Below are 17,367 nucleotides of genomic sequence, written 5' to 3' on the forward strand. Positions count from 1 at the left end.
GTATCATAAATGTAGTACCCATCTCCTGGACAGCTGTCCTCACTGGCTTTGCATATTTTTCTGTCTCCAAGATTTGCAACCAAATATATAGAATTGGATTTTGCCATACAACTCAGTCTTTTTTGTACTGGTGCATGACCAAACCTATATAAATTTGGGATAAATAATGAAAATACTATGAAAAAAATATACATATTCCAAATTTCCAATTGTATTAGAGGAAGGCTGCCAAGGAAAATTGGGTTAACTGCCCCTAGTATTCTTTGTATACCCTTATTGATTGTATTCAGATTGTTTCATATGGATTTAGTGTTTTGCAGAACACCACAACCATAATTCTAATAAATGGTATATTAATATGTCTGAAAAAATGATCTAGATAATTTCAAAACCCAATTACTAAAGTTGCTCTTTTTCTTTCCCCCGAGAGCTTGTTTGAAATTTGTGAAACTCTGTTACATTCACTATAAGCAACTTGTAAGACAGACTGTAACTTGGTTACCTTTCTGGGTCGGAACATGGAATCCAGTTCGCCTCTACATCTGGTACATCTTCGAGATATGGATATACTGTCTCTCTGGAGAGACCGAAACAACAAATTGCATATTCTGGTGTGACAACAATGTGTGCTCCCTATTAAAAAATAACAATAGGATTTATTACAAGAGTTTTCGGGACAACATAACCTACATTATTTCTCTCAAATATGTTCAGGTCCTAAGTAAGATTTATTGAGGTGGAAAATATTAGTAAAGAAAATAAATGAATGGTACCACTAGTCCTTTATTTTAAAGGTTATTGGTAAAATATACAGTTCTCAAACATTCTGCCTGGCTTGGCATGAATTATATAAAAAAAGGGAGGACAGTAAGCCTTAGCTAAGCCAGCCAAGTATCTTCTTCCTCCTGTCTGTTCTTGCAGGTTGCTTCAATGATATCTTTCATTTTAATATGAAAGGGGGTTAGCCATGGCATTGATTTTAAGGGTAGCAGTTAAAAGCCAGTATCTAGTATTTATATACCAATAGTATCACATCTGTTTGTGATAAATTAAATTAGTCTGTTTAAACTCACTTGGAGTTGCTTCTCCATAGAGATAGTCTCTTTTGAATAGGCTATTTCAAGTAGGAGTTAAAAAAGAAAACAGGAGTTTAAAAGGGAAAAAGGGGACTAGACAAGGTACTTTAATCATATATTTATTTATTTTGACTGTTTAACTTTTAGTTTTTGTACTTTTAACTGTTTTTTTTTTTTTGACAGTTATTTGTTTTAACCAGGGGCGGGCTGGGCCGGGGAGCAGGCGGTCAATTGCCCCCCTCGCAAGCTTACAATCTTGACGTATTTTCTGAGCTCACACATATCCACGATACGGTTGCATTTAGTTATGGGGAGCATGAATCCTATGACAAAACATGGCTGCCTACCCGTGCAGCAGAAGCATGTTTTTAGGCCCATGTGGAAAAACAGCAACAAATTTAAATGTAAATGGATTATTATGGATTATTATCTTGATATTATCTTGATTACGCTAACCTTATGTTGTGCAGTGCAGAAAAAAACCCTGAATGACCAAGATGGCAAGTCCCTGCAAGCTGAGAAAGGACCACTCTTTTTGTAATAGAAACTAGTTTGAAGACAGTTTCAAAGATTAGCTGTGTTTAGAATTCGGCTGTGAGCAAAACAACAACAACTCAAAAGCATAAATTATTGTGCATTATAAGGATATGTTCCTGGGCATCTGAACTGTACTCTAATACAGGATATCAAAGAGAGAAGCATATTTTATACAACATCTATATATATATATATGCTGTTTATATAAATTATATTTTTCTACGTTGGATTAATGAAAACAATCAAAATGAATTCATTTCAACATCAAAGTTATTGAAGGTAGGACGATATAATCTCAACAATTTAAAAGTCACAATTTACATTGTGTACATCAACGTAACTATGTACTCGTATGATCTAACAGATGTAAAAGTCTTGTGTACATCTATTAGCTCATACCGGTACATAGTTTCCATGTTACCTTTTGTGCTGCTGAAACCACGGCTTTTTCCAAAACATCTATGTTTTTGTTCATCAAAGCCAAAGCTTCCTCTTCAGTAACAGGCAGTTGGTTTGGAAAGAAAGGAACATGCTCATATACTGCTGCAGTAAATTTATCCAGTGCATAAGTGCCATATACACAAAACATTGCACTGATAAAAAGGTGAATAAAGAGCATTTTGATAGTTGCAGGAATCTGGAAACAAACAGAAAGAGAAAAAGGTTGTATCCAGGTGCGCTTTGTGTTTTTTTTCAAATATTAGTGCTATTGATCCTGTCTGGGACAGTGCTATTCAGGGAACTCCCTGAAACATATTACTAATAAATGATGTTGTGAAATAAACTGTGCAACGCTATTTCGGATTTGCATGTTTGGTATAAAGTTGTGAAATGCACTCATGATTCAGAATCCAGAAAGTCAATGTCAATGAATAAACAAAGTCTGCAATTGAATATTTCCAAACTTTAATAAGCATTATTTTTATTTAGGTTATATAAGTGCTAAATGTATTTAATAAACACTATATTACATTTTAATAAATTACATTTAATATTTAATACAATACAGTGGCGTCTTCTCCATAGGAGCACATGCGCATGTGAACCCCCAAGCGCAAAAGAAAAAGAAAAAATTGCAGAATTCATCAAAAATCTATTTTAATCTAATGTAGAGTAAAATGGATTTTTGATGAATTGTGCAATTTTTTTTCCTTTTGCGCTTTGGGGTTCAGGTGCCATGAAGCCTCCTGTCCCCTGATGTAGCCTGCTTCAGCGAGAAAGAGCTATCAACAGGCAGCCTGTTTGTAGACCCAATTTTTACAATGTATGTGTATCTGCTCAAATAACTTTATATGTTAAAAAAAACTAGCATATATGTGTAGATGGTAGTCATATCCATTTGAAGGCACATGACCAGTTTGGAAAGCCTTCCCAAATGTCTTCAAACTCTCTCCATTGTGCAAAGATCTGGCACTTTAATAATCGGAGCTCTGAATGGCTGCCGGAAAAAAATACATTGGGAGGTTGTAAATGTATACATGGAAGCCTTATGCAGCTGACAGATGCCGACATTTTGCTTCGCTTTTAACAAAATATTGGTATGAGCCTTTCTTTAAAAAAACTAAGATGGCAGTGAATACATTTCTAAAATTTAACAGAGCATAATGGGTTGTAAACCGTTAATCCGTTAATCAGCTGGCATCTTTCAGACATTTTGGACAAACCTTCACAAATGGCCAACTAATGTGGCAGCCAAAACATACTCATCTAAGAGACTATGCTGCACAAATTGCACAATAATCAAATGAATTCACCCAAATGGGCTGCTTAGACATCCCGTAAGAATTCCAGAAGGTCAATGCTGTTTACTCATGAAAATGGAATAGAACAAGAAAATCATTCTCCAAAAAAAAAAAAAAAAAAAAAAGCAAGACAGTTGGAAGATTTGCCCACTATGAGTGCAAATGTAGCTTATGCTTCATTAATACATGTGCGATGAAAAATTTAATGCAGCATAACATTATTGTTGGCCATATGGCCATAAAGTGTGTGTGATGGAATCCCAATATTTATACCTTAGCAGTGGCATACCTGTGGGGGGAGGGGCATCAGGGAGTGCCACCAGAGCCAGACCTGGGTGTGCCGCCCTCCAGAGACGGACTATACTGCCCACAGCTGGAGGGGCAGGGCCGGTTTGGGAGATTGTGGCTCTCTCTCTCTCTCGTCAGTTTACAAACAAGGAAGTATGAGGTTGGTTCATACGGATCACCATATGCTGCTCACTTGCGATGTACATTAAATTTTTTTTTTATACTATTTACTTAAGGGGTTTGGGGGTAGTTATTTTTAGACTTGTTTCTAACAAAAACTGCCTGTTTCGTATGTTGCAAAGATAAGGAGCTGAAAATGTGTATGCAAGCCATCATGGACACCCCAGAGTACATCCTGGCCACCCTCTGTGACCTAAGGGTTAAGGGCACATTGACCCTTAATAATAATTTTTAAAATTGGAGAGACATGCTTGTCCTTACGGTGCGTGAGATGTAGGGGCATGCTAAGCGAAGGAAAGACACAGGAGTTGAAAATATAAATTCCCAGCAGCAGTGGCATCTCTCATTCCCAATCCTTTGCATCCATGCAAAGCAGATACATTAGACCCACTGGTGCATCAGCCATTTGGGCAGAAGCCCTTGATACTTTGGTGGGTACTAGTACCACCCAGCTCCCTAAAGTAAAAGTAGCGCCTCTGAGCTGGTGAAAGCCTATCTTGAGGAACACTACATCTTGGTACCGACCCTCTACAATATAGGAACCAGAAATCTGTTGATTGGCCATGCCTCTTTAGTAGCCCAGCAGTTGCTTTTATGCACACCCACCAGTGTTTGCTTTTATGCCGAACCACCAGTGTTCAAAGCAAGAGGGTTTTCTCTGTGACAGGCAACATACTCAACCCCAAGAGAACACAGTAATCCCCAGAACCAGCTGACCAGAGGGCTTTCTTGAAAATAAATCTTCCCAAATTAGGCTAGCCAGCACCCAATATTCAAACTAGTGAGGTCTAGTGCTTCTGCTCTGTCTCTTTCCTTGCTCTGAGTAATATTTTAAATTCAGTCCTGCTCTATGGGGCTGCATATGCCATCATCTGCAGGCCCAGGCCCAGTGCTCTACTACTACTGCTGCTGCTGCTGCACGTCTTTGACCGTCCTTACTCTGGGGGGAACTTTTTTTTAAAGATTCTATAATATTGGGGAAACCCAGTCCTGCTCCACAGGGCTATATGTTCAATTTTTTTTATTTCTATAATCAAAGGAGTCCAGAAAGTGTCAGCAATCTCCCCCTTTTGGGAACACCTCCGAATGTCATTTGGAATGAAAAAAGACGTCCAAAAAGCAGTTCCTCAACAATCTAATGGCCTGGCTTTTGGGAACCTCAATCAGCCAGGGAGGGTAGTGTCCCCCTTCTTTGTCAATTAAACTACTGACATCCACCTTCTTAAAAAACGTTTTTGTGTTAATGCAATTATTTATATATTAAGGAAATTAACATTCTCCTTGCTATTATCAGTGTTTAATGCAATTCCCAACTGATTATTATTTAACAAAAGATAGATACTATTTTAATGTATCTTCTTCTCAAATTGTCAATATATCTATGGTAGGTGACAAGGTTTTCCCTCCAGCCATGATAAAACCAAATGAAATCTTGTTCCTACCCGGACATAAAGATATTAGCATAGGTGGGAGCAAACATTGTCCCCATAGCTATTCCTCATTCAATACCACCAATAATAAAATGTATTATGCAGTATAATTTTTTATCTTTCTAGATTATTCCTAATCGCTCTACACCCCCATCTCATGTTGCAGCGCTGTGAGGGATCCTCCTCTCTGGCAGCCGGTGAACATCTGCGCGATGTGCGCGGACAACCTCCGCTGCTGCCAGTACTTCCGCTGGGGCTTCTATGATGGAGCACCGGGAGGTAATTTCATGCCGGGGGATCTTAGTTTTATAGTCAGACTAATGTGCGATTATAAGTCATAAAAAAAACATTGTCTTATATTCGAGCAAATGCGTTATTATAATCATTCTTATGTGTTTGAAATTTGTACCCTCTTACTTACAAAACTGGACCCCTTGAAGTGTTTGAGAATTTGTTAATAAAATTCAAGCACATAAGGATGATAATAATTTATCAGTTTAGATGATTGCAATTTGCATATACTCCAAAATGCTATGAAGAGCGATCAGACGAATTGCAATAAAAAAAACCCATTTTCAATGCATTTCAGCCCTGCCCCAAAAAGACCAGCTGACATTATGTCAGAGATTCTTTCTTTAACACAGCTAAGAGTGTTGACGTGGACAAGGCTGGAGATCACTCTGTTATGCTCATTGAGTTAGAATAACAGACTGGAAGGGTGGTGCTTGAAATCATTGTTCTTCCTCGGTTAACAATGGTTAACTGCAAGGAAACACGTGCTGTCACCATTGCTTTGCACAAAAGGGCCTTCACAGGCAAGGATATTGCTGCTAAATCAACCACTTATAGGATCATCAAGAACTTCAAGGAGAGAGGTTCAATTGTTGTGAAGAATGTGTCAGGGCACCCATGAAAGTCCAGCAAGCACCAGGAGTATCTTGTAAAGTTGATTCAGCTGTGGGATTGGGACATCACCAGAGCAGATCTTGCTCAGGAATGGCAGCAGGCAGGTATGAGTGCATCTGCACGCACAGTGAGGAGAAGACTTTTGGAGGATGGCCGGTGTCAAGAAGGGCAGCGGAAAAGCCACTTCTCTCCAAGAAAAACATCCGGGACAGACTGATATTCTGCAAAAGGTATTGGAGTGCTGTAGACTTAGGTAAAGTAATTTTCTCTGATGAATCCCCTTTTCGATTTTTTGGGGCATCCGGAAAAAAGCAATAAAGAGTGGTACCAACGAAACTCGTCCTGCATTTGTCGCCTAGCCAGGCAAGGCATAACTCTCTTATACATTGAGTTCCTTTACCTATGTATTTGAGGTGTAGTGGAGATTACTATTTTATGTTTTATGTGTTGATTCTTTTGTACTCTTGTGTTTTATCCATACTTGTTTTATTTTTTATATATTCATAATAAAATAATGATTTAAATATTAATATGTTTTAGCGCTGACTTTCTTTAGTTTAATTTTACACTTTTAAAATGCCTGCAATGGAGGACTGGCCTTCCATTTCTAAAATTCGGTCTCTCTTTTGAGATATTTGTTTAAAAAAAAAAAAGAATCAAGAGCACTTCTCCCCTTCCTGCAAGTGCTTTACCCAGTCATTAAAATTTATATTTGTTTACCTTTAAAATCTAAAACCTTTTTAATCTCCTTTTTTAAATTAAAAATTAGTTAATCAGTATTGCTTACACCAGGCTCTTTCAGCTTAAAAAGAGTTTGCAAACGCACATTAAGATCGTTAAACGTCTTCGCTCTTTTCTCTTCCTCTTGCCAGCAACAACAAAAAAAACATTCTTAATCTTGGACTTGATGGTTTCCCACCGGTCCAAAAAATTGACTTGGGTCTTTCTGGCGCCGCCATCACCCATATGAGACCTTAAAATTATTCAGGATTTGTTCGTCCTCTAGTAACAACAAATTGAGTTTCCACAGACCATTCCTAGTTTTTGATTCATTAGGAATTAAAAAGCTGGATTTTAAAATTTTATGGCTCCCAGAAAACTCTACTTTGGATTCCTCCTCTGCATTGTCTCCCAGGACCTCCACTTCAGCCTCCAGAAGGGGTGCCAAACCATATTCAATGTCAGACCTCCCCCTCTTAGGCATGGGACCAGCTGGATACTCCACACCCACTTCCATCAGAGCAATTGTATGTGCAGGGTTAATGGAGATTAGGGATTGGATGGTCTCCTCTTGTTCCAGACTCGATGGTGAGATCTCACTGCCGGACATTCCACCTCTGTCGTCAGAACTGCTCTCAAGGTCTCCCACAGGAATGCGGCTCTCATGGCTGGTAGAAAGACCTGCACAGGGATTTAAAAACACATTGGGATCTGCAGGACCCACCACTGGGGAGGCATCCATTGGACCCAAAACAGTCTGTTCCTTCATCTGATTGCTTGGCATTACTGATCCCAATGCAACCAGCACAGCAGGATAATATAGTGGCGGCATCACCATTACATGCTCCTTCGGATCAGCTGTAGAGGAGGGCTTACTTGGACCTGGATTTAATTTCCCAGGCTGTCCAACAGCCATATCTGCCCAGGACCGCCAGGGCTTACTTGTACAGTCCTTATACACGTAGTCTGTCTTGCCACATACGTTGCATAGCTTGGACTTGTCACAGCTATCGGTGAGGTGGCCCCATTCTCCCCAGTTCCTGCATAGGGGCCTAGGGTCGTGCCCATAGCCCACGCATCTCCTGCACAGGAATGGCATCCCTGGGTAGAAACAGTATCTCCTGTTGCTACCGATTGAGAAACTCTGGGGGGGGGCACTTTTCCACCGACCCCTTCCTTGTGCTCTTTTAACTGCACAAGGAACCCCCTCTTACCGTTCCAAATACCCATCTCATTCTATACCTTCTGTGGGCTAGATACTTTATTACAATAGCAATATAACCAGGCTATGATAGCTTCATCAGACACGTATGGGTTATACATGTGAACAGTAAAAGGGATTTCTTCACCGCCATCCAATCAAGGGTCATCTTTCCTTCCTCTGAAAGATGTTATGACACACGCAGATGTTCAGTAGTGTTTCTACATATGTACCTTTCACTTGGTCTTGCAGGCAGATCCAGTCGAAGTGTTTTTATGAGCACCTCTTCTACAACATACTTTGTTCCTCTCTCTCTCTCTCTCTCTCTTTATCGAATTTCTGAGTCTTCAGACCTTAACTGATGCAAAATTGATGGTTGCAGGCATTTTTCTTTCACCAGAGCAATAAAATTACTCAGGCTTAAGGTAGGCAGCCTGCTGCCTTAAATGACTGTTTTAAACACAATCAGGGCCCAAACACACTGCAATGCAAAGCAAGGGATCTGTAGCTGCACACAAACTAACAGAGACCCAAGCCAAACAATGCAAAGGCCCAGACTGAAGAGCAGAGCAGGTATATAAGGGCAGGGCTAAACTCAGGTAACACGGCTCAGCTGTCCCAAGATGGAGATGGAAGGGTGGCCACTAGTAGCTACAGGTAGATAAAAGTTCAAATAATTATTGCATAGTCCAGGCTGGCAGGGTGGACCCTGACACCCTGTGAGTTAGATATGTATGTTGGGGGGGGGGGTTGCTGGGTATATGCTTACATCTTGCTTTCTGTTGTGTATTTACTGGTCATCATTATTCTAGCAGCAACCTGGGAATCTGGATGTGTACGCCTTTTATGTTATGCCATCCCGTTTCTGTGTCCAGAGAAGTCTTTAAATTACTTAAAAGTCTCATTTTTGGTTAAATGCAGTGTAGCCCCACCGATTTAGCTCCTTGGTAAGCAATATAGTCATGAAAATTAGACAGGACTCGCCAAACTCTGGGTAGTGGTGGGCTAAGGGATACGCAGCCATATAGATAAAATCTATATATTGTGTTTTCAAGACATGTTAAGCTATTTATGGAAACCTAGTTCATGGTAAATAGAGCATTGTATCACATGATATATCACATGATATATTCAAAAATACAAAGAAAACAAGCAAAACAACAGTTTTCCAAACAATTTGCCCATAAATTCCAAATCAAAGTAACAAACTGAATGTTTTTTTTAAAAAAGCCCTCACCTAAATGTATCCAATTTACTGAATGTAGTTGTATATACACATTATTATTAAGTTTTATTTATATAGTGCCAACAGCTTATGCAGGACTTAGATTGCACATAAAGCTCATAATGGCGATGGCAAACCACATAGGCCAGGGTAGGCACATATAGGACAATGTTAAAATCTGTAATTGCTCTAAAAGACAAAAACACTAGGTACAAAAGACCTATACCTGCAGGTAAGACAGCCTATTTGTACCTCTCACACACTTGCTTTTGGTGACTGCAACTCCAATTATTCTCATCAGTCATCTGGATACATGAAATGGATATGAGTCTTAGGTTGGGATTCAATAACCTCTCTAAAATTAAATTCTCAAATCTATACGGAGGGTAAAATTTTAAAAATCAAAATAACTGCACTTCAACTTCAGCAGTTCAATGGGGTTTGCTGCAAAACTGTGCATGTGCCACCAACGACTGACTTTACATTCTTCTGTTGAGTATAATTTCTGAGTTAATAAAGGGGGGTTGATACTAAGTGTCTGCGCTAGAACGTTTTTTTTTTATGGTATGCTAAGAGTATATGAATGCTGGAATTGTCTGCTAAGATAAAGGCTACTTCAGTGGCATCTTGGGGAATGCATCTTCAGTAAGGTCCCCATGTATCACAAGTGTTCCCTCTGATATATGACATGAACAATAAGATGAGCACATTATTGCCTTTAGCTTTCAAACAAGTTTTGTGAAGTTTTTTAATTTCTTATGAGACCTGGAATTTCCTGTCCCAGTGTAGAGCATAAGTCAATAAGTAAGGTGACTGAAGAAATCTCACTTAATTTATGTATTATACAGGGCCAATTCAGTTTTTCTTACTGGAGAAACTTGTTAGTGGTCAGTCTTCTACTGACTAAATGTAAATTTTACTGCAAGTATGATTATTTATGTGCAAGAACACTAACCTATTAAATGTCAAGTTTTTAAACAAAAATGCCCTTTTTAGAAGCTAAAAATGTGGATAAACCAATGATGCAAGCAAATCATATGGCATGAAGGGCATGGCTCTGACAACAATGTCTTTATTATTAACTAATTTTAAGATGACTAAGTGTTTTTCAGTCTATCCCAAGAAAGACACGTAACTCATTATGTTGCAGTATTTTATTGCTTTTTTTTAAGTTGAGTTTCATCAGACAGCATTGGGTGAGTTTCTTCCCCTTACATAATAATACATAATATTATAATACCTAATACAATATGACTATGAAGACATTTAACAGAGAGTCATCAGTAAGTATTTTTAAGTCACTGAAAAATCATTCGAAATGTACGAAAAGAGCTGGATTTCTTCAAGTAAAAAAAATAAAAAGCAATAAAAAAAATGGAAAACATTACAGGGCTTAAAATAAGATTACAATGAATTAATATACCACTTAAACCATCATAGTTCATGTACTATATGACAATTACATACAGAACAAATGGGACCAACAACATGTTAGTGTAACATGCATATAGACATAGTTGACAAAAACTGGGGATTGGTTAATGAAACAATATGATTTGCCCCATGGGAAAATATTTTATGGTATGAAAATAAGGGTTTAATTGGTAAAATACCACACTAATATATTAGTAAAAACTTAAATTAGAGTTATTTTGATTTACATATTAAAAACAACTCTACTGCACTGGTAATTTTGAAAAGAGCACTAGGAAAAATGGTTAACTGACAACTTTTTGGGGGTGTCAATGTGTGTGTCAATAAATCACTGGCCTTCGAAAACATTTCTGTTAAAGGCAGTGCAGTGGAACTATAGCCAGTTCAATATTGAACACAAAACTCTGTTAGTGCAGGACACAAACAAAAATAAAAACAAAAACAATAAATAAATCAGGATTTATCAGTGATCTCGTAAAAGTGGCTCCCTCTCTTCATCTGTGCTCTTAGCAGCCACAAACCTATTCCTGTTTGTAATATAATAATAATAATAATAATAATATCAACAACAAAATCAATTTATATTCTTTTTGGCAAATTGTTTTAAAGAGACGTGCATCACTTGTTTTTAATTGTGCAAAATTTATTGTAGGCTCTTCTGGCACTGGTGCATTAAGAATTGCACAAATTATTTGTAAACGAGCTATTGTATGTTTTCTATAATGTAATGTCCTTTTATTTTATTTTTTTTTTATTTATTTTTTTTGCATTCACATTTATATAGAGTAACAGAAGCATTCATCACATTCATTCACAGCTGGGAAGCATGGCAAGATCTTTATGTAATGGGTTTTTTTCTAATAACATTTATTAAACTTTCACCTAGTACGATAATCATGTCATGCTTTGATCTTAATTACAAGGACTTTTGGACTATGCTACAGTGCTGTGACAGATATAGCAAGATATCGCTTGCAGTGTTATATATATATGCTTAGCACATTGATCACACCTGCCAACTGTCCTTCCAGATGGTCCAGAGGCCCTTACCAATTTTCAAGCCCATGTATTATTTTAAAAGGTACAACCTAATTAGTATCAAGTTTGCTGAAGCTACATTATATTTCTTTATTATACTTCATGAACTTTATTCAGTAGTCTTACATTGTCATATACAAACTGTCATAATGCAAACTGTCCTTAGATGGCAGCTGCGCCTACATCCGGTGCAAATACAATTTCATGGCTTAACAGCAGCATCTGTTGACATTTTTAACCCCTTAATGACAAAGCCTGTACATGTACAGGCTCAAAATGCATTGTTTTCAATGGGTTTAGGGACCGCCCCTTGTCCTTAAGGGGTTAAAGGGGGCAATCCCACCATAAAGGTACTTCTACCATTCTTAAATTGTATTTCCAAAATGTCATTTAAATTTTTGACTGAATATTCACAATCAGCGGGTAAGTACTTAAAAACCATGTACATTAGAATTTGCAACACATTTAGCGTTAATTAATGTTTAGTGTTAGTTGAGCACTTCAAACAATCTTTACTGTTATCTTACCTTCTTTTTTTGTGGAATTCCCAGATGTAAAATATTGAAACCAATACACCCTGGAGAACAGAAAAAAACAGTGAACCAATATATTGAATATTTAGCATGATTATTTGTAAGGTTGTTAAAAAAAATAAAAATAAATCTGCAACTTACACATAGCAAGGGGAAGAATCCCTGAAATGCAGCTGCGCTCGGAAAAAGAAATTTTTCATTTAGAAATCCACCAAGCGTTGGGCCCACAAATGACCTGAAAAGTATAAATCAAAGCATTGCACATACTTTAATTAAACTTAAGCTGAAATAAAGGTTTACTGCACAAGACTCATCAAAAGACCCAATTCATGCCAAGCCATGCCCTGCAGTTGCTTTCACACATGTGATGAAACTAAACAGGATGAAAATGAACACACACCAACGTACAAGGAAATGTACAGTTCTTAGGAAGTATTATATTACTTCTATCTTTATTAGGCTTCTACAGTACCACCATTCTATCAATGATGGTAAGTATGTCATGTGCATGGAAAATACCCGGAGGGTAGCAATTTAGCAGAATTCCCCCAAGCATTTTCTAGGGGGACACTTTAAAAATTTAAAGGGACTACACAGCTATCATATGCATTAAAGTTCACGTGATGGCCAGAGGGTCCCTTTAACAAACAAGGAAAAAGAGAAAAAAAAAAAAGCGTCATTATCACAGAACTTTAAGAATGTGAGAACATTACGTCTAAGCAACCATCTAATAATAATCAGCCTTTGAAAACACATTTAACAAATGTATTGAGGTGAAACATACCCCATAGACCACATTGCACTGAACAGTCCAGAGATGAGGCCCAAAGTGCTAAGTCCATCCTCAAAGCCATTCTCGCTGGAATTAAATTAAAATTGAAAAAAAATACTTTTTTAGCAGTAGCACCTACCAATTGCATCATGCAACAAAAAAACTCACTGATAAAAACATTCAATAAATCTTGTCTTTATACCTATGTACATTAGATTTGCATGAATTGCATATTTACTGAACATTGGCAAATTCATACGAAGCTACGAAATCAAGGCCAGACCCTCACTAAATGTATCACTACCTTCTCTGCCAACCACTTCCGCTTCTTCTTGTTCCTCATCCGCATCTCCGCAGAGATAACCTGATGCAAACTTCTCCAAAAATGGCGGTGCTTTGGTGACATCTTCTCCCTAGATTAAATGATTGGGGGAGAGGACATCACCAAAAGCGCTGCCATTTTGGGGGAAGATGAAGAACAAGAAGATATGGAAGCAAAAGAGAGAAGATAAAGAACAAGAAGATGCAGAAGTGGATGTGGTTGGCAGAGAAGGTAGAGAAACATTTAGAGAGGTCCATTTGCACATGTCTAATGTATATACATGTATACACACAAAAATATATTGTTTTTAAGCTTGGTGGGACCTGCTGGTATAGCTAGTGGAGCTGCAATAGGCCAGGTCTAAGAAAAACTTCCTTAACATTACATGTACCATGACATCTCAGCTATAATAACACAAAAAAGGGGGTGCGTATTAAACCCGAAAAATTGTTCCATGTTACCACCTTCAATGCTGCAATCACTACGACAGAACCATGGTTTGAAGGGGTAAATGCTTGTGTCTTCAGCCCCCGCAGGTTTGTGAGGACCAAGTCACAATCAATGCTATGCTCCAGAGAGAGTAACAGAGGTTGTCCAGGTCAGAAAGTCAAAAAAAAAATCTACACACACTCACATTAATAATACAAAATACATTTTAGATCAATGTCAGTGGCCTTTTATTACTTTACAGTATTTAATTAGTATTAGTTAATTTGTAACACCTTTTAACCTTTAGGGCACTGATGATTAATCAGTCTCATAGATCATCAGACAGTGACTTAATTTGGTGGGTCCGCAATTTTTACTTATTTTCTTCCTTACAGAATTGAGTGTAAAGTTATACCTACATATTATTAACGGGAGCGTATTATACTCAAGATTTTACAGTAAACATATGACTGCTTGTCCTAACATTTCTCCTACTCTGAAATATACTTCCTCTTTGTTCAATCCCACAGTCTCACTTTTTTCATCCAAACTATACATATTTCTTTCCGGATGTGTATTCCGGACAGTTACCATTTTAGTACCCCTTTTCTGAAACTCTCTAGAACATTTGTATGGCGATATGGTCCAGGTCTGTACCCATATTTTACACAACATACAAAAAGTAATACTTACTAGGCACAGGAAAGCATTTCTGGATAGACTGGTATACCAGAAAGTCCAATACATAATCCATTTAGAACCAGTACAAAACAAAACAGCCAAAGTTTACTGCAAAATATGTGGAAAGTATAAGGAGTTATTTGAAGCAGTAATACAGGAACTGACCAAACACTACTTATGTAAACTTTTATGTAAAACTTTTTTTATTATTATTTATTGCTACATCAACCAAAAAATTACTATACAGGATTAATTGGTTTTCTAAAGTAGTGCAGAGCAAGTGTGCAGCCACACTTTTTCCCAGCAAATGTTGAACTATAGCTATTGATTCCTTTCTGTTGGTTTGCAACAATAATATATATGATGTATATTTTACATTTAATGACTGTACATATTGATATATATAGATATATATAGATATATATCTATATATATATAGATATATATATAGATATATATATATATATATATATATTTGGTTTTAGATTTATATATGTAGACAGAGTGACAGGGAAAAAATTAAGTACATATTATACTATACCTTTCAATATGAAATATTGGAGCTGGACCCAACATAAAAAAGCAAGCTGCAGTTCCCAACAAGCCTAGAATAAGCAGCCATTTTCTTAGTCCCTAAATAAAATGGTAAAATTATTACCAGCACTTACACTAGTATTTACAGTCTCATTAATGAAAATTGTAATACTGATGTCCCTCCTGGCTTCCATATGGATAGTGATGGTGAAATCCAAGAAAGCCAACATCACAAATAGTGAATACATTTAATATTATATAATACAATAACATTTATGGGTAATTTAAGCAGGCTTGTGGGTGTTAATGACAGCAATTTCTGCACATACAGTGTCTTCTACTAATATTGGCATATTCATATTGCTTAAATATGAGCAAATAATGCAGTGAAACTGTGTTATTGTTTAACCCTTTGAATTTCAAAAAAAGAAATACAATACATGTTCTACTCTCATGGATGTCAAACAATTGCAAACACAACACAGGTTTATCCAAAAATAAAATTCTGAAACATACAATGTCTTGCAAAAGTATTCACACCCCCCCCCCCCCCTCCCCGGCATTCTTCCTATTTTGTTGCATTACAATCTGGAATTAAAATTTTATTTGGATTTCATGTAATGGACATTACACAAAATAGTCCAAACTGGTGAAGTGAAATAAATAACTTTAAAGAAAAAGTATCTGGGGCACCACCAAGCAAGCTGCACCATGAAGACCGAGGAGCTCTCTAAATAGGTCAGGGACAAAGTTGTGGAAAAGTATAGATAAGGGTTAGGTTAAAAAAAACTTTTAACATCCAAAGATAACTCTGAGGGGGCTGCAAAGATTGGAGTATCTGACCGCAAACTCAGCTCAGTGTGCCAGATCCTGCTTGAACTAGAAATAGGATCGGGTTCTGTAGTCAAATTAAACCAAAATAGAGCTTCTACCAGAGGGCTTAAGATGGGTCGTGGTTGAATCTTCCAGCAGGACAATGATTCAAAACATACATCAAAAAACAAAAAAATGGTTTACTGACCATAAAATCAAGGTACTACCAGGGCCGGATTAACGTAGGGGCCAATGGAGCTGCCTGAAAATAGGCCCAGTCAGGGCCAGACTGGCCCACCAGGAAACCGGGAGATTTCCCGGTGGGTGGGCCAATGGGGCACTGAAGTGGCCGTTGCGGCCACACGACTGCCAGAGCTTCCTTTAACTCTGGGCCCTCAAAAGCCCCCAGGAACTGTGATTGCAGGGGTTGTAACTGCTCTGCTGCTTACCTGTGTGGGTAATGTTTCTTGTGCTGCCCAGGGGAAGCAGGAATCCAGTGGAGTCATGTCAATTTACTTCACGTCACATGACCCTGCATCATTCCTGCTTCTCCTGGGCGGTACAAGAGATGTGGAGGGAAGTAGCAGCCCCTGTGGAAGTCTGCGAGCAGCACCAGGTAAGGGGTAGGGGAGCTTGCATAAACAAATGTGTGAATGTGTATCTGTAAATGAGTGACTGAATCTGTGTGAAATATGTCTGGGGGCAAAGATGTCAAGTCCTATGCTTACAATCTGGGTGCTAGGCAGGACCTGTGGATGTAATCTTGGTGTCAGGGCTGACATGATACTAAAGGGGGGGACATTACGCAAGAGTGTTAGGGCATTAATTCACAAGGGAGTGCTGGCTGGGGCAATACACCAGGGTGTGGGGGCATTAGGGTGACTACATCGGCCATCTTTTCCAGGACACATCATTTTTACATATTGCTGACCAGCCCAGATAAAAAGCTGCCCTGCAGTATGGGGGATGTATAAACTCATGGAAGGGAACCAATTAGTCAGATATATACCCCCTATACTGCAGGGAAACACTTTATCTGGGCTGGCAGCATCAATAAACGGGGGGGGGGGCAGCTCGGGCCATTACTTAAATTAATACTAAAGTGAGGGGCAGGTTGGGGGCATAAATAAACATAGTGCTGGCAGGAGGCAATACACAACAAATACACAACAAAAGCAGTGTGGAAAATACATTTTTTTATAACTGCAGCTTAGCCTGTCTAAGACAGGTTCTGTCACACCCAACACCCAAACACAAACATGCCAGGACAAGCTCTGCCACACTGACACCCAAACACACACACCAGGACAGGCTCTGCCACAGACACCCTGACAAACACACACACCAGGACAGGCTCTGCCACACCAACACACACCAGGACAGGCTCTGCCACACCGACAAACACACACACTAGGACAGGCTCTGCCACACCAACACCCAAACACACACACCAGGACAGACTCTGCCACGACGACACCCAAACACACACACCAGTACAGGCTCTGC

At 38.4% G+C, this 17,367-nt stretch overlaps 1 protein-coding gene across 2 annotated transcripts in view; it reads right to left on the bottom strand.

Moving 5' to 3' along the window:
- Nucleotides 1-504: 504 nt before the first annotated feature.
- The window catches only part of SLC18B1 (solute carrier family 18 member B1), a 30,197-nt gene continuing 13,334 nt past the window's right edge, over nt 505-17,367 (bottom strand). The window contains exons 9-15 of one of the 2 annotated variants that reach the window (XM_053461365.1): nt 15,056-15,147; nt 14,527-14,622; nt 13,095-13,169; nt 12,452-12,545; nt 12,305-12,354; nt 2,035-2,250; nt 505-633 (exon numbers count right to left, since the gene is read on the bottom strand). In XM_053461365.1, coding sequence (XP_053317340.1) covers nt 2,088-2,250; nt 12,305-12,354; nt 12,452-12,545; nt 13,095-13,169; nt 14,527-14,622; nt 15,056-15,147 — 570 coding nt within the window. In that variant the 3' untranslated portion in view covers nt 505-633; nt 2,035-2,087. Of the gene's footprint in view, nt 634-2,034; nt 2,251-11,066; nt 11,267-12,304; nt 12,355-12,451; nt 12,546-13,094; nt 13,170-14,526; nt 14,623-15,055; nt 15,148-17,367 lie in introns of those variants that run through there. The other variant, XM_053461366.1, reaches the window with a different exon arrangement.

Source organism: Spea bombifrons, chromosome 3, assembly GCF_027358695.1.
Source record: "Spea bombifrons isolate aSpeBom1 chromosome 3, aSpeBom1.2.pri, whole genome shotgun sequence".
Taxonomy (NCBI): Eukaryota; Metazoa; Chordata; class Amphibia; order Anura; family Pelobatidae; genus Spea; species Spea bombifrons.